Source organism: Thalassophryne amazonica, chromosome 18, assembly GCF_902500255.1.
Source record: "Thalassophryne amazonica chromosome 18, fThaAma1.1, whole genome shotgun sequence".
Classification (NCBI taxonomy): domain Eukaryota; kingdom Metazoa; phylum Chordata; class Actinopteri; order Batrachoidiformes; family Batrachoididae; genus Thalassophryne; species Thalassophryne amazonica.
The window spans coordinates 33,471,862-33,498,474 of NC_047120.1; the positions used below are offsets into that span (position 1 = coordinate 33,471,862).

At 40.1% G+C, this 26,613-nt stretch overlaps 1 protein-coding gene across 4 annotated transcripts in view; it reads left to right on the forward strand.

Annotated features, from left to right (window-relative positions):
- The window catches only part of sec24c (SEC24 homolog C, COPII coat complex component), a 60,246-nt gene that overhangs the window by 15,933 nt on the left and 17,700 nt on the right, over positions 1–26,613 (forward strand). For 2 of the 4 annotated variants that reach the window (XM_034193272.1, XM_034193274.1), the window contains 14 exons: positions 722–848; positions 3,310–3,476; positions 4,639–5,349; positions 5,433–5,569; positions 12,451–12,519; positions 16,438–16,546; positions 17,095–17,222; positions 21,010–21,148; positions 21,261–21,376; positions 23,588–23,712; positions 24,013–24,204; positions 24,278–24,371; positions 25,526–25,642; positions 26,009–26,179. In XM_034193272.1, coding sequence (XP_034049163.1) covers positions 722–848; positions 3,310–3,476; positions 4,639–5,349; positions 5,433–5,569; positions 12,451–12,519; positions 16,438–16,546; positions 17,095–17,222; positions 21,010–21,148; positions 21,261–21,376; positions 23,588–23,712; positions 24,013–24,204; positions 24,278–24,371; positions 25,526–25,642; positions 26,009–26,179 — 2,402 coding nt within the window. The remainder of the gene's footprint in view (positions 1–721; positions 849–3,309; positions 3,477–4,638; positions 5,350–5,432; positions 5,570–12,450; positions 12,520–16,437; positions 16,547–17,094; positions 17,223–21,009; positions 21,149–21,260; positions 21,377–23,587; positions 23,713–24,012; positions 24,205–24,277; positions 24,372–25,525; positions 25,643–26,008; positions 26,180–26,613) is intronic. The other 2 variants (XM_034193275.1, XM_034193273.1) reach the window with 1 other exon arrangement.

Below are 26,613 nucleotides of genomic sequence, written 5' to 3' on the forward strand. Positions count from 1 at the left end.
AGCGAGAACACAAAACATGCATGATAAAATAAAAGTGTATCCACAGAATCACTCCAACACTGCTACTCCTCCACGTCGAAAGGAGTCAGTTGAGGTGGCTTGGGCATCTTTTCCGGATGCCCCCTGGACACCTCGCTGGAGAGGTGTTCCGGGCACGTCCCATTGGGAGGAGGCCCCGGGGAAGACCCAGGACACGCTGGAAGGATTACATCTCTCGGCTGGCTTGGGAACACCTTGGGGTTCCCCCGGAGGAGCTGGGGGAGGTGTGTGTGGATCGGGAGGTCTGGGCGGCTTTGCTTGAGCTGCTGCCCCCGCGACCCGACTCCGGATAAAGCGGAAGAAAATGGATGGATGGATGGATGTAGTGGAGCATGTGTGTACAGTTTATATAACTGAAACTAAAGCCGTAAACGTTGCCAGATCTGACTTGTTAAGTTCAAGCCCTGAACAGATTTAGTCTCATGGGTCTAACTGACTGACTTGCTACCCAATTTTTGTTGCTATACTTTATGTAGTTTGTGCTTCTCACCCCTGAGGCAAAAACTGGGAATGCAGTCACTTACAAAAATATATCTGGGCACCACAGTTGCCCATCACCTTTTTATAGCTTGCTGTATGAATTTACCAGATCATACTTTGCTCTGCGTATGGGTTGGGGTGAGGCTTAGTTAAATAATTGTTCTTCAAGCATGTGCATAATCTTTTTGTTACTCTGTTTCAGGTCCTGCAAGGGGGCCTCCCACCTCTGTACCTCCTCCAGTCTCAGCAACTCAACCCTATACTCAATACAGTCACACTCAGGGGAGCATCCAGAATGGACCCCCAACTATGACACAGGCACCACCCAGGTAATCATATGTCTGTTAGTGGGGGATTAGTAGTAGATTTGTGGTTTTGTGGATCTGTATGTTAATAAGTAAAGCAGATATAAGACAACAGTTTAACTATTATTGCTGCCTAGGTTGACAATTTCTCTCATTTGTTTTGAGTTTATTCTTATGGATATAGTTCATTTCTCAATCATTCGTACAGTAAGTTAAAGGATAATTTACTTTTTTAAACAACTAAGGTCAAATGCTTTAGACAGTTGAGCCTGTGAGTGCTATGATCTCAGACGTTTGAGAAATTAAAAATTTATAAAGTTACTCGATGATGGTCAGCAGAACACCAGTCACATAAAAGCAAAAATTCACCGTACAGTAATTACATGATACAGACAACTCTCAGAACAGCAACAAAATGACTCTAGCAACCTTTTTAACCTTTGGTACATTTGTGGTATGAGAGCGTATGATGGAAAATGACTAGCTTGGTTTTTTTTTTTTGGTTTTTTTTAACTACCCCTTCCTCCATACTAACTTACATCATTTATTTATAAATGTCGTGCATGGTAAAATAACCCCTATGTTAATTTAACATCTGGGGCTCGAACGACGCACTTAGGTCCCCATGCAATACGTACAGTGTCATGACCGAGCTTTTGCTGCTGCCCATTGATTGGCTCAGCAGCAAAAGCTGTAGTGCTCACAAAACCATAACAATAACCATAACAAGGCTGCACTACGTATGAATGTTGTTAATATGGCTATGTACAAATACCCACTTCCTAAAACCATTCACACACTAACTAACTATAAAGTCTTAATCTGACCTGTTACATCGTTTCAGTCAGATTCATCATCACAGCCTGATGAGAAGATGGTCTTTTTTAGAAGACATTTGGGAAATACTTGAATTCCTTATCATGGAAGTTACTGAAAAAACGCAGCATTCCCCCCCCAATAAGTCACACTGTTTGTCTGCTCCGGCTGCATTTCTCAGCCTGAGCAGAGAACTCCAGTGCTTTGTCCGGTCAAAAACAAGAAAAGTTTTTTTTTTTTTTTAAGTTGAAGTATATTCCTGCCAACATTCAGCCATATGACTTATCTCCAGCGTTCTGCTCGTGATGAAAATAAATCCCATTTGGACCACCAAGACAAAAACACAAAGCATAATAATTACCCGAATAAATGCAGTGTTTTTAAAGAAGTCCGTCAGTGTTTGTCTGCTCCAGCTGCATTTCTCAGCGTGAAACACGGGACGCGCTTTGTTCCACCACCAACATCCAAAGTAAATGACAGGTAGAAGTGAACTTCACTGGGTCTTCTTCTGTTGAGTTTATTGATGGATTGCAAACCGACACAATGCACCAACTGTTTGGGTGTATAGCATTAATGGAGTCTGACATCCTCACAGGGTTATTGTAAATGGAAATCTTTTCAATAATGGAAAAAAGAACTATTAACCAGTTACCATTATTTTAAATAAGCAGTTTTGTTCTGAACATAAAAAATATAAAGTTTCTGGTTTCTTTTTGTTCCTAGCAAAATACCAGATGTTTCTGGTTTTGTTCCACGAAGCAGTTCAAAGCATTGATTTTTAACACGCAAGGAAAAGACTCTGTCCCATCCTTAGTTTCTGCACTCACTGGCTGGCACTCCTTTCAGTAAATGATCATCAGTGCCATCTTCCACAATTCCCCATCAAGTTTTCTTAAGTCTGTTTGAAACAGATGTGACATTACAGAACACTCAGATCGGGTCAACAATACATTGCACATCTGCTGACCAAAAATGGTACTACATGAAAATTCAGTAAGGTATATCTTCTATTATACATTCCAAATCTAAGGTAGTACTATATGTGTACATGTCTATTACATGTCTACCTTGTTTCATTCAGCAATTGAATTGATAAATTTTTGGATTCCACCTTGAGAAATTATGAGCATATATTCCCCCCACCCAATAATATAATACAGTATTATATGTAATCACAAAATGTAAAAACAGGTTAATTGTTACACTGTGTAATTTTAGGTTGTAGGAAAAAATGCTTTTGAGTTCATTGGGGCTCTACTGAAGTTGCCTTATTGACATTCATATATTTTTTATTAAGCAGTTTGTGGAAAATTGGGTTTCTCTCCTGTGTTAGCGCTGCAGGATAGGAGTTGGACTACCAGTATATTCACCAGGGTTTAATTGTGTGTTAGCTTCAAGCTACCTACCTTTGTCCTTGGATAAGACATTTCATCTACGTCATTCCAGTCCACCCATCTGTAAATGGGTAACCGTATTAGTTTGGGAAGGAACTTGCGATGGAGTGACGTCCCATCCAGGGTGAGGCGTAGAGTCCTCTGCTTGACACTATGCTTTCTGAGGATACACACAGACCTGATGGACATCAGAGCCTGTACAGGACTTGCTTCTTGTTGTAACAAACTGATGTTGAGATTCATGCTCATAGAATTTTGGTAATTTGCCTTTTTAGGCCTGCTGTGTCTCAGCCGTACAGCCAGGGGGCTGTAAGTCTGTCAGGTCTACAACCTACCTATCCACAGCACTACGGGCCTCCACCCACAATGCAGCAGGTCGCCAATCAAATGACTGGGATGCAGATAAGCCCTGGACCACCCACTCCTACAGGACCAGGATATGGTAGGCATCGGCTGGATTTATCTTTGAGTGGCAAGTAGTCTAATGACATCCACAGTTATGTTTGTCATTAAAATTTGAGTATCACGTTGTCGTAAGCAGTAGTTTTGGAACAGATTTGATTCTTCACGGAATGCTCAGTCTGCAGCATGTTTTAGCTCAACTTCATTGACAAAGCAGAATGGTCTTGGTGTAGGGCTGAGTGATGAAATTACCTTATAATGTATCATGACAAAATTCATGATCTGGTGACATGATTGCAGTTTAAAGGTAATCAACCTGCGTTTTAAAACATTAAGTTAATGTACTAAAGATACTGAAGCAAACGGATGAATGATTATGGTGCGTTCTGCTGATGGAATCTCGCATAGTGCTTGTGCCTCAGGATACAGGCCACATCAGATGTCACCATCACATATGTCTCACTCTGTAGTGTGTCTCGTGAACTAAGCGTGACCTGGATCTCACACAAAATTAATTTATGGGACGTCAATGTTGACAAAATTTATTTTTATAGTGAAGTACGTTAGTGACAAAGATGAACAGTCGGGCAAAAAATGTTTGTGCTCAGCACAGCAGAAAGTAACAGAGCTGCTGTCCTTCACCCGTTGGGTCCACATGGATAAATGTAAATAAAAATAAATAAAAATAAATGGTAAATGCACTGCATTTATATAGCACTTTTCCATCTGCATCAGACGCTAAAAGCGATTTACACATCAATGCCTCACATTCACCCCAGTGTCAGGCTGCTGCCACACAAGGCGCTCACTACACACCGGGAGCAACTAGGGGATTAAGGACCTTGCCCAAGGGCTCTTCGTAAATTCACAGTCAGGCTGGGATTTGAACCGAGGATCCTCTGATCTCAAGCCCAACGCTTAACCACTAGACCATCACCTCCCCTATGGATACATTTAACATGCAGCATTGCTGCCTGCCAGCTCTTTGTGAAAAGGCTGCTCTAATTTTTTTCAAGATTTCATTTGTCATCAGGACACCTTTCAAACTGGTCGCATTATTAAATCACATATAAGTTTGGGTCTGTATGGGGGGAAAATGTCATAATGATATTTTTTGCCATATTACCCATCGCTGTCTTTATTTTGGCAGAGAAGCAAATGAAAGTTCATGTTCACTTGGAGCTCTGTTGGTCTTTCCCCAGCTCCACCTCACAGCTCGCAGCCTCCAGTCAGTACCTCCTACTCAACTGCCGGTCAACCTCCTTACACCCAGGCCCCTCATCCTATGTCCTCTGCTCAGAGTGGCCCTGCATCGTCTCAGCAATACTACGGAGGTCCTCCACCTTCACACCAGCCTTTGAGCTCATCTCTTGCCCACACCTCCCAGCAGCAGTTCACCTCCTCTGCACCACCTCCTTCGTCTCAGCAATCTTATCCGCTGTCCTCCTACTCTGGTTCTGTGCCTCCACCCAGCCAGGTTATAGCGCCTCCTGTGTCCCAGCCACAGCAAACATTCCCACCTTCCCTGCCCCCCTTCTCCACAGCGCCTGCACCTGTTAGCCAGCCTGCCTTCATCTCTGGCCCACCTCCCCCTGCCCAGGGTGTCTTCCCACCCAGAGCTCCCCCTCCCACCTCTCAGCCTGGGATGTTTCCTCCTGCTGGACCTCTTTCCACTTCTGCACCTTCGAGCCAATACCCAGGTTCAATGCCAGCCCAAACCCAACCTCCTCCGCTGCAGCCCTCTTCCTACCACTCAGGTCCTCATCCTCCCAGAGCTCAGATGCCTCCGACATCAATGTCCCAGTCTAATCACCTGCCTCCAGGACCACAGGGCCCACCAGGCCCTCCTGGGCCTCTGCAACAGTCTCCATCTCAGCCTGGAATGCCAGGAGGCTACCCCCCACAGCAGAACGGTAAGAGAACTGTCACTCAGTCGAATGCTAAATAATTGGTTTCTCTTTGTGCCATTGAGCAGCTGGTTTTGGTTTCTGTCCAGGTGCATTTGGTCAGGTGAGAGGGCCTCAAGCTGGCTATGCAGGTTCTTATCCTGGTCAGTCTAACTATGGAACCCCTGCATCCGCTCCAGCTCCCCCTACACAGAAAAGACTCGACCCAGATGCCATCCCCAGCCCGGTGAGGAGATATAAGAACATGTAAATTGTTTCACTGCACATCTTTAATTTTTCATTCTGAAGTACTTGCCTGTTTTCATTTTTTTAAAAACCTGCCAGTTAAACCTCAAGTTAATCTCTCTTCCCCAGTTGTTCCATAGGGTTGTTTAGAGATTTTCAAGTTAGGATGAAGACTTACTTTTGTGTTTGCGAGTAAACGTATGATGTAAAGCATATTTTTATGAATCACTGTAAATCTGTATTGTCTTATTTTATGGAACTTTGGAACAAATAATTACAAATTAATTACAATAGCAACAACTCGGTCAGAATTCTGATGGCAATTACGCATTAGTAGGGATGCACCGATTCTGACACCCCCCCCCCCCCCCCCCCCCAAAAAAATAGGGAACACACACTCTGCTGTTGTTATGTAAGTGATGGATATTACAAAAGCGGCAACAAGACTTTGACATCATATTGATTATAGCTCTTAATTAACTCATCAAATTTAGGAAATACCATTGAGAGAATGCAAGTAATAGGTGAAGATGTTAATCTATCCACAGACCTGCAGCCTGGTCAAGAGAACACACCTTTCAGCGCTCATGCTTAAATAGCAAAACAAACCTAAACCTATTTCTGTCATTGTGACAGCCTACATGTTGTAGGTACATACATAAAACAAGACTAAATGTATCATTTTACAAATATAGACTGTTACTCATGAAAACAAGAAATTATTATGGCCTCAACAAGGAGCAAATTATACACTAGTCCCACATTGTAAGTAAAACCGTAACATTAAAGTATAACACTAAAACAAAGTGAACAATCTGCCAGTTTCTGTGGGCCCTAAACAGCACTGTAACAACCCAGTGACATGGAGTGAATTCTGTTGGACAAAATAAGATACTCAACATTTTTACAATCAGTTCTTTTACAACCCCTGGCAATAATTATGGAATCACCGGCCTCGGAGGATGTTCATTCAGTTGTTTAATTTTGTAGAAAAAAAAGCAGATCACAGACATGACACAAAACTAAAGTCATTTCAAATGGCAACTTTCTGGCTTTAAGAAACACTATAAGAAATCAAGAAAAAAAATTGTGGCAGTCAGTAACGGTTACTTTTTTAGACCAAGCAGAGGGAAAAAAAATATGGAATCACTCAATTCTGAGGAATAAATTATGGAATCACCCTGTAAATTTTCATCCCCAAAACTAACACCTGCATCATATCAGATCTGCTCGTTAGTCTGCATCTAAAAAGGAGTGATCACACCTTGGAGAGCTGTTGCACCAAGTGGACTGACATGAATCATGGCTCCAACACGAGAGATGTCAGTTGAAACAAAGGAGAGGATTATCAAACTCTTAAAAGAGGGTAAATCATCACTCAGTGTTGCAAAAGATGTTGGTTGTTCACAGTCAGCTGTGTCTAAACTCTGGACCAAATACAAACAACATGGGAAGGTTGTTAAAGGCAAACATACTGGTAGACCAAGGAAGACATCAAAGCGTCAAGACAGAAAACTTAAAGCAATATGTCTCAAAAATCGAAAATGCACAACAAAACAAATGAGGAACGAATGGGAGGAAACTGGAGTCAACGTCTGTGACTGAACTGTAAGAAACTGCCTAAAGGAAATGGGATTTACATACAGAAAAGCTAAACGAAAGCCATAATTAACACCTAAACAGAAAAAAACAAGGTTACAATGGGCTAAGGAAAAGCAGTCGTGGACTGTGGATGACTGGATGAAAGTCATATTCAGCAATGAATCTCGAATCTGCATTGGGCAAGGTGATGATGCTGGAACTTTTGTTTGGTGCCGTTCCAATGAGATTTATAAAGATGACTGCCTGAAGAGAACGTAAATTTCCACAGTCATTAATGATATGGGGCTGCATGTCAGGTAAAGGCACTGGGGAGATGGCTGTCATTACATCATCAATAAATGCACAAGTTTACGTTGATATTTTGGACACTTATCCCATCAATTGAAAGGATGTTTGGGGATGATTAAATAATTTTCAAGATGATAATGCATCTTGCCATAGAGCAAAAACTGTGAAAACATTCCGTGCAAAAAGACACATAGGGTCAATGTCATGGCCTGCAAATAGTCCGGATCTTAATCCAATTGAAAATCTTTGGTGGAAGTTGAAGAAAATGGTCCATGACAAGGCTCCAACCTGCAAAGCTGATCTGGCAACAGCAATCAGAGAAAGTTGGAGCCAGATTGATGAAGAGTACTGTTTGTCACTCATTAAGTCCATGCCTCAGAGACTGCAAGCTGTTATAAAAGCCAGAGGTGGTGCAACAAAATACTAGTGATTTGTTGGAGCGTTCTTTTGTTTTTCATGATTCCATAATTTGTTGCTCAGAATTGAGTGATTCCATATTTTTTTCCCTCTGCTTGGTCTAAAAAAGTAACCATTACTGACCTCCACAATTTGTTTTCCTGATTTCTTATAGTGTTTCTTAAAGCCAGAAAGTTGCCATTTGAAATGACTTTAGTTTTGTGTCATGTCTGTGATCTGCTTTTTTTCTACAAAATTAAACAACTGAATGAACATCCTCCGAGGCCGGTGATTCCATAATTTTTGCCAGGGGTTGTATATAATTCGACAGTGACACACGTTTTGTAATTTTGGCATTATATACCACCACAATGGAGTTGAAAACAGTCAGGATGTGCCTGTCTTGTAGACTTTCGGGTTTAATTCTAGATGTTTATCAAAAATTACAGCCATTTTTGTATACAGTCCCTCCATTTTAAGAGCCCATAATTAGCAGTCTTTTAATTAAATCAGGCTTTAAGTAGAAATGTGTATGTGTTCAGTGTAATAAAACACCAAAGCAACAATAAAACAAATTTCTACACTCATAAGAATAAGTAAAATTCAGATGTCAAGTGAAAATCAAACATGCAGACCAGCAGATATAATTAAAATGATAAAACCATAAAATAATGATGGCAGAAAATGGGCTTTAAGATCAGCCTTAAAAGATTCAGTCGAAGTTGATTTCTTATATCAACCGGCAAGCTGGTTCACAAAGTAGGAGTGTGTGTGTGTAATAAGGTGCATAAGACTAAGCACACCTCAGTAAGTTGGCGGCGTACATGACCATTTAGAGCATTGTCATAGCAAAAGCACAAAGAGCATCAGCAGCAAAACCTTGAAATGTGCTCTTTTAGTCACAGGGAGACATTGAAGTGAACCCATAACAGGTGTGATGTGAGCTAAATAAAGAACAGTGGCCCCATAGTAGAACCTGGAGGTACCCCATATTTCATGGTTGAGAATGCAGGTGATGTGAGGTTATGAGCTCAATGGAGTCAACTTGATGATCTCAGGCATGGAAGTGCCATAGAAGCATGGAAGAAATGTTAAAATAATGTTAAATTCTCTCCAACAAAACACAGTAATTAACTGTACCAAAACCAGCATGTAGATCCCATAACTGATGCACTAATGTTAAATCTGCATCCATAGCCAGTAACAAATGGTACACCACTTTTTAGTGAGTGCCGTAGTTTCTAACTGCAGCATTTTCATGCATAAAAAGAGATCAGATCTAGCCTGGAGTCTTCCTCATACCTTGTGGCAAATTAAAATTTCACTTTTTTTTTTCTTCTCTCTCTAAAGAAAATCCTCCTTGGTTTCACTCTTCCATGAAAATGTATCACTAGGGAAGCATTGGACGAAAGTTGCACCATACAGTTTCTCCAATCAAACACACAGATGCCTGTCACTCCACCACAGGTGTCATGGTGGTTTCTGTCATTTGTATCCTCCTTGCATGGTCACTCAGTTTTTGAGCACTGCATATTTCAGATAGATGTACCATAGAGTACCACGCTGTTTGTATTTCTTAATGTGATTCACATTTTGTTTGATTATTTAGTTTAACGGTTTGAATTGTGTTTTCACTCTACTGTTCAGGCACAAAAGTGGCAACAAAATGAGGCACCATATTCTGCCTTCTGATTTGGCCTCATGGTGAAGTTGTTGCCATATTGAAACTAGCGCCCGACTGAGGTTTGACAGTTTAAACATGAACTCTATTATAAATAGCTATAAAAATAACCAACAACCAAATATATCCATTACATTTGTTTGACGTGACAGTTTGGGAGTGAAATGAAAGAAATTGACATTTTTTTATATATGTCAGTAGATATGTCGGTATTGTAAATTTTTCCTCCCTAATATTGGCATCATATCTGCCCCCATAAAAACCTGTATCTGTTGCACTCCAATTGGAACCCAAGCTCAGTGCCCAACCTTTGATAACAAGCTCATCTCAAATTTAGTTCGAATGGGAGAAGCACTGAAATGTTGCATCTGGTCTTAAATTGAGAAACGTGTATCTTGTGTACAGTGTTTATGAGTTGACCTATCAGTCTGGCTCACTGACAAAAATTTTCTTATCTGCTGATAATTACGGTAAGGTTTTAAGCTTTTAATGGCCAATATCGGCACTGTCAATATCATTGTGCATCCCAAAATATTTCCCTCTTATTCTATACATCATGTAAGTAGCTTGCACTTGCTGCTGTTCATGGTTTCTGTCTCCTGTGATACACACGTGGTCACTGCTGGCACGTGTGCACACTGATGACTTTAGCAGATATGTAACCGATGTGTTTTACAGCATACAATGTATATGTACTGGTCAAACCCTCTGCGACGTGACCCATAAGTTTTCTGCAGAGTGGTTTTGAAGCACAAACAGTGTGGCGCTGAGTATTACCATGCTGACAGTGCTTACTCCACTTAACTCTTGGCCAACCCATAAATGGGTAAAGAGGTGGAGTGAGGACAAGGTCATCCATAAACGAAGTAGGATGAATGAAGCATGGGCATGTTCCTGAACAAGCAAAAGCTAACAGGCTAATTTTGGTGCAGTGTTTATTTAAAGCATATTTTTGCAGACTGGACAGTGGCTTTAATGACTGACAGCTTGGATGCATGTATGAAAAATTATAACTGGTTTCTTGCCTCAGTAACAGAGCAGTTGACATCACCAACCGGCTGAGCTCCACTAATAGTGCTAACAGTGCTAACTTGCAAATTAAATTACACAAAAATTTCCCTTGAAGGAAATACTGGAGCACAGACTTCTTTGAAAATCCACTCGGACAATTAACTCCACATCAAGTCATATTATTACTGATATTTATAATAAACTGCTTAGAACAGGGCACATGGTCAGTCTACAACCCTCTGTGCTAGTTGTCAGGGCTCACATACTAGCTGACAGTCACAGCAACCTCGCCCTAATTATTCATTATTTTATGGCTAAAATATGCTAACCTGATAAGTTATTCAAAACTAGCTACAGTGATCAAAACCCATTTTTTTCCAGTGTGTAAACATTTTCATTTCTGCTGAAAAGGTGGAAATTTCTAACATGGGCTTCTATGGAAAGCAATTCCCTTTGGAGCGGCTCTAAAAACATCATTCAAGAAACAGCGATATTTTCCACTTCCGGGTTTGCTTCATTTGAGATTGCCAGAGGTTAGGGCTTGATCAGCAGGAGACTTGAACCTGTCTTGACTAGCTTTACATTTGGACCCATTCTGGTGACCCGTGAAGACCTTGTCCATTGGTCATGTCTGGCTGATAACCTCAGATGATGTCATGTCAGTATTGTGCTTCGGTGCATCTCTACTTACCAAGTCAAAGTTGTAAGTTGTTCTCATAGTTTAGTACAGAGATTCTCTGTCCTGGTTGCCTGTATCCCTGGCCCTGCATATTTTGCTTTTCTCCCTAATACTCCTGCACATGTATAATCAAATTGTGTTCCATTTTCATTCAAGTGGTGAGGGACACCCCCCTCGGTGACTCTGATCTGAGTACCTAAATTGGAGAAGTAGAAAGTGTGTTGTATATGATGTCCAAAGAAGCAAGCTTGAGGACGGCTGGTTAAGAAAACATAAGTGTCAGTTTTCAGTGTCTGTTTGAAATATTGTGCAGTTTGATGTAATTGTCTCTAATTCTGATGACTCTGGTTTCAGCTCTGTCAGTATTCATGAATCACAAATGTCGCCTTGTGGTGACATTTAACACTTTTTAACAGTTAACAGTTTTAATAGTAAACATTCTGTCTTTATGTGTACGTCAGAGCTGCTTAGCATGAGTGTCTAATAAACTAAGGCTAAAGGGGCACTTACATGAGCATGCCTTTGCTTCACGACACATCACGACCTGTGTCGTGCTGGAGAGTAAACTCGTCTTTAACTGGTGTAGACAGGACGCCAGAGGGGCGCCGGTGCGTGCTATTGCGCACAGAAAATTTTGAAATTTTCAAAAAATCTTTCACGCACAAATGTCATGCTATGTGGCGTGATCTAATCTCCAACACGACGTGCAGCTCGTCAAGTGGAGTAAACAAGCAGTGAACAGAGCGAGTGGTGACGTCAGCAGATCGCATCAGAGCGCAGCTCATCTGAAGGATTATAACAAGAAGTTAAATCTGTTATAAACATAAAAATAAATACTTTAACAGCTGCAGACAAAAGGAAAGAACATGCAACTGTTTTATCAAGCCATAAAGATGTAAACATGACAAATAATTACCATTTTAGCCGGCTCAAAATGCTTTCTGCACCTTGTTGGAGCGTGCGTGTGCGAACGGCTCCTGCTGCAGCCTCCTCTGAGCAAAAGGCATGCTTGTGTAAATGGGCCTTATGTAAAGCCAAGTCTTCTTATGCTTGTCTAATCCAGTAATTCATACTAATTATTAGTTTCTGTATGAATAACAGCAATGCTGCCTGCAACTCAGTACAGTTTGCTGAGTTTTCTCTGGTCTCGCTCGTTTTTATATTTCACTCTGATTTATTTTGTTCTGTTTTGTACAATTTGCTGGACAAACATTTGAATGTAAAGCAAGCGTCTGACCTGCCGGCTGTGCAGAAATCAAGACATAGAATAGATCCAGATGCTATTCCCAGCCCAGTAAGTTTCCTCTCTGCATGCTTTTTCCTCTGATTCATCCCATCTTTTTAGGTTTCTGCCACCAACAGCTTCCACCTCACATCCCTCCATTTTTTTTCAGACATTGATTCATTTTGAATGTATGGATAACTTAGAATTGTTGGGTGTTTTTATGCTCACTCACTGTCACATATTGATAAGTCTGCTCTATCCTTTAGAACTTCCAAGAGAGAACAGTCTGTCTCTGAATGATTTACTTACAAGAGGTCTTAGTAATTATTAAGTCTGGTTTTAGGTAAACTTTAGTGAAGGTCTGTTAAGTTTGCAAACATTGGTTCACCACAGTCATGCTGTGGGTTTCACAATAAAAGTCTTAACTGTGGAACTGCTGCTGTCTTGACATTCATGTGGCTTTTGTTTAGCAGCACATTTGCAAAGATCTTTAATCAGCAGCAGCGCGAACAGCACCTCTGTTCACAGCAGTTGTCATTTGACTCCTCCCATTTTTCAATCGTATATTCTGAAAATGTCTTGGCAGCTCCCAGTTTAGGCCCAGTGGCTTGTCAGGCCTATACAGTGGTAGGGAAACCATGTAAAGCATTCATTGAAATGTCACATCGATTCTTCATGTGTTTGCAAAATGGGATTGGTCATTTTGGAGAATACAGCAGTATGGCTGACACAAAAGAGGCCGGTTTAACAAACTGGTCAGACTTTCTTTTGTTTGTGATTGGGCGTTACTTTGACTCAGGTCAGTGACTGATGGAGGAAATTAATATTCCTGCTTACTGAACAGCTTGCAGTATGTTTAGCAAACATAATGTCAGCAGCCACAGAAACCTTCATGTCTTGCATGTAAATTGTTTGAATCATTTCTCTGTGTTGTACAATTAATGGTTAATCTTTTTATTATTGCAGTTAACTGATGACTCAGTGGTGTGACTGCTCTTCACTGTTTTTAAGCAGTCACTGTGACCTCTTCAGATTACGTTTGTCTCATCAGCAGTTTGTCATGTACATGATTGACTTTACTGACATTCATTTGAACACTGTAGCAAAAATATTTTTTTTCTATAGTGCATAAGAGGTCATCAACCCATGTTGATGACTTAAGGACCGTTCACACTGATCACGTCAGAAGCGTCAAAAATCGGTCTAAAAAGCATTATTTTCAATGAGATGCGTTGCTTTTTAGATGCAGCAGAAATGTTGCGTCAAAAGCCGAGCTAAAGCGACGCTTTTGACGGGAGCACGCATTGCCGCTTGTCGGCAGGCTGACGCGGTCAAAGTTCAACCCAATCAAACTTTCGACGCTCTGAGCTGTGATGTAGCTTTGCACTGTCCAATAGGAACGACACATCGGGCCAAAACACGGAAGACTAGTGGCAGAAACCACTGATCTATACAAAACAGATTGGTGCAGAAACCACTGATCTGTACAAAACAGAAACATATCACAGGACTGCTCATTTATACAACTCCTGGCAAAAATTATGGAATCACCAGCCTCGGAGGATGTTCATTCAGTTGTTTAATTTTGTAGAAAAAAAGCAGATCACAGACATGCCACAAAACTAAAGTCATTTCAAATGGAAACTTTCTGGCTTTAAGAAACACTATAAGAAATCAAGAAAAAATATTGTGGCAGTCAGTAACGGTTACTTTTTTAGACCAAGCAGAGGGAAAAAAATATGGACTCACTCAATTCTGAGGAATAAATTATGGAATCACCCTGTAAATTTTCATCCCCAAAACTAACACCTGCATCAAATCAGATCTGCTTGTTAGTCTGCATCTAAAAATGAGTGATCACACCTTGGAGAGCTGTTGCACCAAGTGGACTGACATGAATCATGGCTCCAACACAAGAGATGTCAATTGAAACCAAGGAGAGGATTATCAAACTCTTAAAAGAGGGTAAATCATCACGCAATGTTGCAAAAGATGTTGGTTGTTCACAGTCAGCTGTGTCTAAACTCTGGACCAAATACAAACAACATGGGAAGGTTGTTAAAGGCAAACATACTGGTAGACCAAGTAAGACATCAAAGCGTCAAGACAGAAAACTTAAAGCAATATGTCTCAAAAATCGAAAATGCACAACAAAACAAATGAGGAACAAATGGGAGGAAACTGGAGTCAACGTCTGTGACCAAACTGTAAGAAACCGCCTAAAGGAAATGGGATTTACATACAGAAAAGCTAAACGAAAGCCATCATTAACACCTAAACAGAAAAAAACAAGGTTACAGTGGGCTAAGGAAAAGCAATCGTGGACTGTGGATGACTGGATGAAAGTCATATTCAGTGATGAATCTCGAATCTGCATTGGGCAAGGTGATGATGCTGGAACTTTTGTTTGGTGCCGTTCCAATGAGATTTATAAAGATGACTGCCTGAAGAGAACATGTAAATTTCCACAGTCATTGATGATATGGAGCTGCATGTCAGGTAAAGGCACTGGGGAGATGGCTGTCATTACATCATCAATAAATGCACAAGTTTACGTTGATATTTTGGACACTTATCCCATCAATTGAAAGGATGTTTGGGGATGATGAAATCATTCTTCAAGATGATAATGCATCTTGCCATAGAGCAAAAACTGTGAAAACATTCCTTGCAAAAAGACACATAGGGTCAATGTCATGGCCTGCAAATAGTCCGGATCTTAATCCAATTGAAAAGCTTTGGTGGAAGTTGAAGAAAATGGTCCATGACAAGGCTCCAACCTGCAAAGCTGATCTGGCAACAGCAATCAGAGAAAGTTGGAGCCAGATTGATGAAGAGTACTGTTTGTCACTCATTAAGTCCATGCCTCAGAGACTGCAAGCTGTTATAAAAGCCAGAGGTGGTGCAACAAAATACTAGTGATGTGTTGGAGCGTTCTTTTGTTTTTCATGATTCCATAATTTGTTGCTCAGAATTGAATGATTCCATATTTTTTTCCCTCTGCTTGGTCTAAAAAAGTAACCATTACTGACCTCCACAATTTGTTTTCCTGATTTCTTATAGTGTTTCTTAAAGCCAGAAAGTTGCCATTTGAAATGACTTTAGTTTTGTGTCATGTCTGTGATCTGCTTTTTTTCTACAAAATTAAACAACTGAATGAACATCCTCCGAGGCCAGTGATTCCATAATTTTTGCCAGGGGTTGTAGAGCAGTTTTCTGAAGAAAAATCCTAGGAAATGTTTTGTTGTCGTTTGTTACCTCAAAATTTCTGATTACTGTTAAAGTTTAGAACACTTGTAATTAAAATAGCTAAATAAATCAATAAATGGTTCTTTAGAAACCTTTCATCTGTATATTAAAACCACCTGTTATTTCAGATTAGATAATTTCTTGATTAACATAAGGAACCTTGGACATTTATTTTTAGATAAATAAAATAACATGGAAACTTGTACTTTTTTTTTTTTTTAAGTCTGGTAGATTATATCTCATTTCAACCAGAAGAACACACACTGTAAATAAATACAAATGTTTATTATAAATGCAACAGGAAATAATTTAACAATGACTGCAGTGTGATTGTAAAGTAGTCTTCTACATAATTTGCCTGCTAACTTGCAACATTGATTTCATGAATGGATTGCTATAAGAAATCCTGACCATTTGCAAGGAGACTGGATTTGCTTCAGCTGTGTTTTGCAAATCTACGTAACCCATGTCAGCATGCAGCTGTAGTTTGGTTGATCAACATGTTTTGGGGTTTTTTTTGCACTGCAGTAAAACATTGCCAGTTGTTGATGTGTCCTGTGTGTGTGTGTTTAGTAGCTGTACAGGTGTGGAGTTGTGTTCTCTCCTGCATGGGTGTTAAATATTCCTTCCACATTTTGTATCAGGGTCAAAGTATCTTGTGTGCTTGGGTGTATTTCAACTGTGAACATGATAAAATGAACATATTTGTTTTGTGTTTTCTTCATCTGTGCACCTCAGATCCAGGTAATAGAGGATGACAAAGCTAAGAGCAATGAGCCATTCATCACAGGAGTCAGGGGTCAGGCTCCACCCCTCGTCACCACAAACTTCCAGGTCAAAGACCAAGGTAGGCTCTGGAACAGGAACAGTTTTCCATTTCTTTCACCTGTTATATTCATCCAGGATCCTGTTTGCTGACCTTTCTGAATATCCACCTCTGATCCTGATCACTCATCTTGAAGTCTATACTTTGATCCTTATTACTCTGTTGATGCTAAGCATTGATTGTTCATTGGTTTCATTCAGGAAGGAAGTAGAACTTGGAATGGAAAGTAACAGTTGCACACTTTAGGTTTTTTTTTTTTGCATTTGCAGAGAAGGGGACTTTTTCAGGGAGGCTCCCCTGAGAAAACTTTCATTACCAAAATAAGACGATATTTCACTCATAAATTAGTTAGATTGAGTTGTTATTGTTAGTGAGAATCTAGGGCGATAATCTTGACTGTTTTGCTTTCTACATTATTTATATTAACATGAGTCAGCAGCTATTTGTAACTGTAAAAGGTGGTAATTTATTATTATTATTATTATTTCTTTTATATTTATTTGAGTGTGTGTGTGTGTTTAATCGGTGTTCTGCAACATAGCTACTTTAATTGATTTTTGTCTCTCCAGGCAATGCCAGTCCTCGGTTTGTCCGCTGTACGGCCTACAACGTGCCTTGCACAGCTGACATGGCAAAACAGTCTCAGGTGCCTCTGGCCGCTGTCATCAAACCGCTCGCCACGTTGCCTCCAGATGAGGTGAAAGATGGCCACTCCTCTCTCTTGTTCCACTGCATTTCCTGTTACCTTCTTTGAGGTTTTACTCAGGGCTTGTAACCAGATTTTTTTCCACAACTTGTTCATTCCTAACAGAAACGGTATTTTGACATTTCCGGTCTTGGGTTCCACCCAAAAATTTACGTTTCTGAACCGGTTATAACAAAAAATATTGTTCCCAAATCAGTTAATAATGTTTCATGTCAGCTGTGAGACACTGAAAACACTGTATATGCCAGACCTGTATGTGGCGCTGTAACGCTCTCACAAAAACCTGAGCAAAAGACATTACTGTAGCAGACAGCAAAAGTAGGACACTGGGTAAAATAAAGCCTTTTAAGAGAAAGAGGATCAGCGCTCATCACCTGAAATAGACTTATTGCACATTTAAACCCATGCAGTGTTAGTTTTGTCACCTGTTTTTAAAGTCTTGGTCTTTTGTCAAATGTTCTTTTTAGTTTGTGCTAATTAGTCATTCACATACCATTTTTATTTAGTCATGTTTTAGTTGACTAAAGATCTGTTTTGTTAAGTTTCAGTCAAAAGAGAACTCTGTGTATTTGTCTCATTTCAGTAAAGACATTTTAGTCTTCTTGATTAAAAAACACATTGTTTCTGATTACCATTTCAGTCAGTATAGTGTTTCACATATCTGAAACACTGAATGTTGTCATCATTTGACAAAATACGCTTGATGAGTGATTGAAGGTTTGTGGTGTTTTTCCCCAATATTTTAAATCCGCAAGTCTTCCCATTAGATACAATTAGACATTTGATTGTCTTGTAAATCCACAGTGCTGTAGGGGTGCAGGTCTTTTGAAATGAAACCTTTGTTAGATCTATTTACACTTTCAGAATTGGCTGGAAATTTGTTAAACTGAAGCAGAGTTAAATAATTAACTTTATTTGTAGAAAATTTATCATATTAATAGAAATATAAATAAAATTAATAGAATAGAGTAGTCGTTGTCATTCTACGGGGGTACAAGGAAACTGGAGTTGCTCCCGCAGAGCTAACAATGATTCAAGACTTAACATGTTGTAAGCCACAACTTGAGCTTAATTTAAATATGATGCACATTTTATATTTCATTATTTTGTTTGATGTTATTTGTTATACATTAGTCATAAGTAATTGATATTGGATGAGTATAGTGTTTACTGCTGTTCAAAAATCTACACAGTTATCTTTAATCTGAGCCTCAGAGAGCTGATCAGACACTTTAACACTGAGACACGGTGTAAATGTAATCTCTTTTTTAATTATGAAATGTTTGTCATTTGTGGGTTTTTTTTTTTTGTTTGTTTATTTTATTACTTTACCTTGTGAATTTTTTGAACAGTCTCATGACGTGTAGTGCTGTTGTCTCCTTACACGTGCAGTCATTAAACACAAACATTTTGGCTTTTAGGTTCCTAGTTTGTAAGAAAAATGTAAGTTAACATTTTGGAAGCTGGTGTCTGCTCTAGTAGCCTTTACAGATCTATGCTGAAATGCACAGCAAGATGACCTAGACAGAAGACAGGGGAGCTGACAGCAGCCAGGACAGAGACAACAACGAAACAGAGACATTATTATAAAAAGCAGTTTTTTGAGCATTTTCGATGTGTGGGACATCCCGCAGTACATTTTGTATATTGCATCCAGCCTTGATGTTTAGAGTGGTGTAAAAAACGTAGTTTAGATGCACAAAACATGTCAAATACACGATCACGGTTGGGCGAATAAGATAAGACATTATATTTATCTGCCCAACGGTTGTGCATGTAACGTTCAATGTTTGACTTATCTGCCCAACGGTTGGGCGAATAAGGTAGGACATTATATTTATTTGCCCAACGGTTGGGCGTATAGCCTTGCCAAACATTTTAGTCTCGTCTTTTTCTTCAACAATAATACATGTTAATTTTGTCTTAATGTTTTAGAACACTGACGTAGTATTGTCCTCGTCTCGTATTCGTCATGAAAAAAATGGTCATTGACTAATATATTTAGTCTCGTCTTGTCTGATGAAATTAACACTAGTATTTTTAAAAGACACGGTGCTAGGTTGCCCTCTGGGGTACCAATATAGAGGACCGGGCGCAGTCCTCACATGCCCATTGATACAGTTCCGACTGTTTCAAATATTAAAACCATTCACACTGAGTAAATGTAGTCTTAATCTGACCTGTTATGTCATCAGATTCATCATCACAGCCTGATAAGACGTCCTTGTTTTGCAAATGAACGATAGCGAATGAACATAAGTTTGTTACAGGATGATCAGTTTGCCATAAAACGTGGGGAAGATAGAAGGATATTTTAGGAATTAAATAAAGGAAAAACAGAGATTATCCATGGTGTGGAACGCTCTTAAAGCATTCATTAGAGGAAAGTTTATAGCCTACAACGCATGGAAGAACACTGCCATCAAATGACCAGTAGATGACAGTGTGAACAGCATTTGCTGCCTGCCACACATCGGCTAAAAGTGCTGAATCTACTTAACAAACAGAATTTTCAGTTTTCAAATTGCCTTTTTCTGTACAAATGAAAAAAATGACATATTTACAAATAGATTTATTTGTAAAACCCACCACACATTTCAGTCATTTGTGTGTGCAGCCAACCACTCACGTCAGGAAACTAGTTTACCCATAATCCACCGCAGCGTGTCTAAAGGCTAAAACTTTAAAAAATTTGTGCATTACTTTAAAACTAAAACATATAGCTGATATTTTCACTTTATAAAACTACAGACGTGACGTTAATTTAAATAACTTGTCTGGAATTAGTTTGTTTAATTTTTACCATAAGTCAAAACTGTATGCCTGTGAATGACTTGGGTGATATGCCGGTGAGTCTGTATGGTGTGAAGAGAAATTATTCTCGCTCTCTCTCTCTTTCTCTCTCTCTTTTTTCCTTTCTGCCTGCAGAGGATAGAGCTGCACCTCTCATAGCTGTCTGTCTGCTACAAACTATATAACAGGCAGGCACTAAAATCTTTGATTTCAGACTTTACAAATGTTTTTAGCTGTTAAGCTTTATTCACTATGCCTGCAAAAATGTGTTAGTGGTCTAGAAATTATAGGATCTAAATTTATCAGAAGCTAATTGGTCCGCTGATGGTTTTGAAAGTTATCTGAAAAGCTAATCCGCTAATGAAAACATTAGTTTAGATGCTTAGCGGATTAGTGGAACTGTGCCCACCACTGGCCTCGGGTAATAACTTTAGTTGAGAAATGTTATAGTAGCTGTTACTGGAATGTGTGTGTTGCAGTGTGCCTGGTAAATCTGTGACATGTCATGGATATTTAGAATATTAGATTGCAGTTTTAATCTCACCCAAAAATACGTTTCCTATGTATTTGGTCCTCATCATCTGTGTCCAACTGTACAACTGAACTGTACAGCTGCACAGTTTTCACTCTGAGCTTCATGTATAAAAAAAGAAGAAAAAATTCAGGACAGTGTCACCATTGTCTCTGAATGCTAATAATGCCGGTGACGTAATGTCGCAGCAGTACACATATGGGAGGGGCTAGCTGATCTTTCACACGCAGTATCCATTTGAACTGTACTTGTTTTAGTTCATATAATATTTGCCAGAACAAAAGACTGTCAATGAAATGACTTTCACAGATATGGGTGTGGTACATATTGTCTCCTGTTGGAGGAAGTCTGGCCACATGCATATTTTTATTCTTCTGCTTGACATTGTGTGTGTCAGATATGATAATTAGATGATTATTGAGTAAACTTGCTTTTCTCTGTGAAACGTGTTAGATTCCTCCATACCTGGTGGACCATGGTGAGAGTGGTCCAATCCGCTGCAATCGTTGCAAAGCCTACATGTGTCCCTACATGCAGTTCATCGAGGGAGGTCGACGGTTCCAGTGTGGCTTTTGCAGCTGTGTCACAGAGGGTGAGTTTGTGTGTATCAAATGGACATTACATGCGTAGTGGATTTTTTTGTTTGTTTTTAAAACTTTTGTTACCCTGTTCTCTCTGTACACTCTTTATTGTTTTCCCACTAGTGCCTCCACATTACTTCCAGCATCTGGACCACACTGGTAAAAGGGTGGACTGCTATGACAGACCAGAACTTTCACGAGGTAGCTACGAATTCCAGGCAACTGTTGACTACTGTAAGGTAAGAGATGACAGCAAAGTGGGTTACAGTATTCAGTCAACGTTTTTCCCACTCAGGTTATAAATGAATTGAAAAGTTCAGCAAGTGCTACCAATAACACTTCATTTTGGCATATGATTCCATTTCATAATAAGTGTTTATTACTCAAGAATCCTTAGTAGAGAAGCTTGAATCTTCGACTGGACTGGGTTGCTTGACGCGAGGACGTTTCGCTTCAAATCGCAGAAGCTTCCTCAGCTAAAATTCTTGCTCTGGAAGTCTGACTTCTGACTTTTGTAGAGAAGAATAAAACAGAAGCCAACAAAAGCTGGAGTTTTAAACCTAACCAGACCCCTCCTACTGAGAGGCAGACTGCTATAGGCTAGTGACTAAACAATAGCTCTAATTAGCAACTATTGTGCTCTAGTTAGCACACCTAATGACAGGACAGCTGTCCCTCTAATGATGGCATGGATGCCTTTCTGATGGCTCCCTTGATGACGTGAATGACTCATTACCATAAACAAAAGACTGAAACTCCTTTGACCTGAGTATCCCATTGTAAACAGGGGATAAAGCGTGTCAGACCCTCTCCCCGGTTAAGGCTGTGTTTCAAACGTTTTACAAAGAATGCCTCCTTGACCCCTCTCTCAAACCATTTCTTCTCTCTGGCTAATATTTAAACTTCCTTGTCCTCAAACGTGTGGTTACTGTCTTTAAGGTGGAGATGAACCGCAGACTGAGGTCCACTGGCGCCCTCTCTGCGGTGATGGTATAGCCTTTTGTGTAAAGGTTGCTTCGTTTCACCTATGTAGTGTTCGTTACAGTTTTCCTGATATCTGATAGAACACACTACATTGCTCTGTTTGTAACTAGGGATCAAGTCCTTAGGGTGAACTAATTTCTGTCTCAAGGTGTTAACCGGTTTAAAGTAAACTGGGATTTTGTGCTGTCTGAAGATCCTCTGTAGTTTTTCCCCTACTCCTGCTAAATAAGGGAGAGACACTCCTCTTCTTCTTGTCTCCGTCTCCTGTCTATCTGGTGTCTTTGTTCTCTGGGACTTCTGCACTTTGTTCAGGGATCATCGTGGGTACCCACATACTGTGAGGGCTTTCCGGACATGTTGTTGTTCTTTAGCCCTTCCCAGGTTACTTTAAACCGGTTAACACCTTGAGACAGAAATTAGTTCACCCTAAGGACATGATCCCTAGTTACAAACAGAGCAATGTAGTGTATTCTATCAGATGTCAGGAAAACTGTAACGAACACTACATAGGTGAAACGAAGCAACCTTTACACAAAAGGCTATACCAGCACCGCAGAGAGGGCGCCAGTGGACCTCAGTCTGCAGTTCATCTCTACCTTAAAGACAGTAACCACACATTTGAGGACAAGGAAGTTAAAATATTAGCCAGAGAGAAGAAATGGTTTGAGAGAGGGGTCAAGGAGGCATTCTTTGTAAAACGTTTGAAACCCAGCCTTAACCGGGGAGGGGGTCTGAGACACGTTTTATCCCCTGTTTACAATGGGATACTCAGGTCAAAGGAGTTTCAGTCTTTTGTTCATGGTAATGAGCCATTCACGTCATCAAGGGAGCCATCAGAAAGGCATCCATCCCATCATTAGAGGGACAGCTGTCCTGTCATTAGGTGTGCTAACTAGAGCACAATAGTTGCTAATTAGAGCTATTGTTTAGTCACTAGCCTATAGCAGTCTGCCTCTCAGTAGGAGGGGTCTGGTTAGGTTTAAAACTCCAGCTTTTGTTGGCTTCTGTTTTATTCTTCTCTACAAGAGTCAGACAGAAGTCAGACTTCCAGAGCAAGAATTTTAGCTGAGGAAGCTTCTGCGACTTGAAGCGAAACGTCCTCACGTCAAGCAACCCAGTCTAGTCGAAGATTCAGCTTCTCTACTATGGAAACCACCTGGACAACTGAGAGCCTACACAGAATCAAGAATCCTTGCTAACATCTGTGAAAAACATTTTCTTTTGAACTAATTTCTCAGAATTCTCAGCTTCCGCTGTGCTTCATTTATGTGTTTATCACAAATGGTTGAAGTTTGAGACATGTTTGTAAGACTACAGCAGTCAAAGCTACCTCTGTTGTCATAATTCACATAGGTTTAATGTGGACTTGTTGTTTACACAGAACTGCCAGAACATGTTACAAATTAAAAGGCACAAAACATGTTTGAATATTTTAAAGAGAGCAAGACCTTCTGTCTGTCTAACAGAACAACAGGCTTCCTCAGCCTCCTGCCTTCATTTTCCTTATCGATGTCTCCTACAATGCTGTGAAGAGTGGCATGGTCAGCATTGTCTGTCACGAACTCAAGACGCTTCTAGAATGTCTGCCCAGGTACACACTGAGAGATGGTAACTGATAATGGGGAAATGTACAATTGATGAAGAAATATATCGCAGGAAGAAAATGGTTAAGTGAGAAAAGACAAAAGTGGGAATAACCAAAAACGAGCATTGAAGCAAAAACTTTTCCAAAGCTATGATTTTACTAAGTGGTAAGAAATGAAAGTTCATAAACTCTCTTCAGTCTCAAGTAGAAATTTCTATATGCCATTTTATGTTCTCTCTCTCTCAGTTCACAACTGAAAATGCAGACTTGGCTCTTGGCAACTTCTTTCTCTATTTTTGTCAACAGAGAGAACCCAGACACAGACTCTGTGGTGAGAGTCGGTTTTGTCACCTACAACAAGGTTTTGCACTTCTACAATGTCAAGTCGAGTCTGGCTCAGCCCCAAATGTTAGTGGTTTCGGACATATCTGATATGTTTGTGCCCCTGCTAGACGGTTTCCTGGTCAACGTAAACGAGAGCCGGCTCGTTATTGAGAGGTGGGCGCACATGCAACAGAAACGCACACAATTTTTTTTTCTTTTTAGTTTAACAGCTTTTTGTGTTTTCTAGTTTGCTGGACCAGATCCCTGAGTTGTTTGCTGACACAAGGGAGACAGAGACTGTCTATGGTCCTGTTATCCAGGCAGGACTGGAGGCACTCAAGGTAACCACGTTGATGAAGACGAGAGTATTGAGATTGGTTCTGTGTGCCAAACTCAAAAACTTGCGCACATCGATTTTGACTTCTTGACAGTAGGTCTGGTATCACTTTGGGATCTGGATGACGGTCTGAGTGCCTCAAGCTGAAACTCCTGTTTGGGAGCATTAGCAACCCTAATGCAACCCCTGGTTAGTGTTTTCCTCGAACATTAAGTTCAGCTCATAATTTTGCCAACACCTTAGCTGTAAAACAAACAAACAAAAACAACTCAGAAGAACCTCAAGATCACAATGAGGTAATTGATTGAGTTGAAGGCATCATAAAAATGACACACCAACCACCTTTTAAGAGGGCATACAGTCACCATGTCCTAGAACACTGTCAACAAAGGAGGCTGTTAAATTTAACATAAATGGCTTAATGAAAGTTTACACTTCATCACCAGGAAAAAGGCTTAGTCTTGTTGGCTTTTAAAGTCATAATTTTGGATTGGATATTGATTTTAGTCATTCTTCTGTGACCTCTGCCATCAAGAAGCTGGAGATGGTTGTGAGTGAAAATTCCAGTCGGTCAATTTGTGAAATACTGTCTGCATAACAATAACCATGCTGCATTCAGTGACTGAAATCACCTTTCTTCCCTGTTCTGATGCTCTATTTGAACTTGGGGTCCTCTTGACCATGTCTACATGCCTAAATGTATTGAGTTTCTGCTGTGATTGGCCTGCTTGTTATTTGCTTTGATGAGCAGTTCACCAGGTTCACCTCATGTAGTAGATGAGTGTTGTAGGAATCAGTGACGTGTTCCCTTGATGTCAGTCATTAAAGCCTATTTACTCAGTACTTTACAGGCACAAACTGAAAAGATCATTAAACTCTGTTCACACCTTGTTGGGTACAAAATGTATTGATTAACGAAGCACTCAGAAAGCAGAGTCATACATTTTTGAGCTGATGGATTCCACATCGGCGTTGATGCTGCTGCACAAAACATTAGCACATTGCATCATCAAAATTTAAAAATGTTTGTAACACTGAATACAAAAAAGTACATTAATTTATAGGATTGACTCAGATGGCTCCAAACACTAGATCTATAAACACGGGAGCTGATTCGTAGGTCTGCCTTGTCCGACTGATGATTTTTGTCTTTTGCAGGCTGCAGATTGTGCGGGGAAGCTGTTTGTGTTTCACACCTCTTTACCCATCGCAGAGGCTCCTGGAAAACTGAAGAACAGAGAGGACAAGAAACTGATTGGCACAGACAAGGAGAAGGTAAACATCAGGGTGTGAAGATCTTTGATGTGTAGTTAATAATTTTGTTTTACTTTACCTGTTGCATCATCTTACAGATTTCACATTGTCGGTGTTTGCAGAAATGTTGGCTTTACTGATCCACATTTTTGCCTTAAAAGTCCACTTCATTTGTCTCCTTGTTCCATCACATTTCTGGGTTATTTACAGACATTTTACCTTACAGTGAGAATGACTTATGATGATGTTCTGGTGATAATTGTCTGCAGTGTTGAGATCTTGCACCAAATCAGAAGGGAATGTTTATAAAATATTCATATTTGCAAAGCTGTTAAACTGATTCCCCAGACTTCATATTTATGTCACATTCTGTTCTGTCATCCACAGTCTCTGTTTCAGCCCCAAGTGAGTTTCTACAACACTCTGGCTAAAGAGTGTGTAGCTCAGGGCTGCTGCGTGGACCTCTTCCTTTTCCCCAACCAGTATGTGGACATTGCCACATTAGGGGTGGTTCCCGTTTCCACCGGGGGTTCAGTCTACAAATACACGTACTTCCAGGTGAGACAAAACGACTCTGTGTGTGTGTGTGGGTGTGTGTGTGTGTGTGTGTGTGTGGGTGTGTGTGTGTGTGTGTGTGTGTGTGTGTGTGTGTGTGTGTGTGTGTGTGTGTGTGTGTGTGTGTGTGTGTGTGTCATGGTGTAAGTGCTACAGGTTCTCTTGTACATGAATGACAGTTAATCAAAAACAAATTTAAGAATTTAAAAACATTTTTACTTGGCATGACATTTGATATTCTTATGCCATATGCTAATTCCAACTTTAATAATGTTAATACTGTTCTTTTGGTGGAACGTTGATCCCTACTCAACCCTGTTCTGTCGTAATTTTTACAGTAGTGTTCAGAATAATAGTAGTGCTGTGTGACCAAAAAGATTAATCCAGGTTTTGAGTATATTTTGTAATGTTACATGGGAAACAAGGTACCAGTAGAT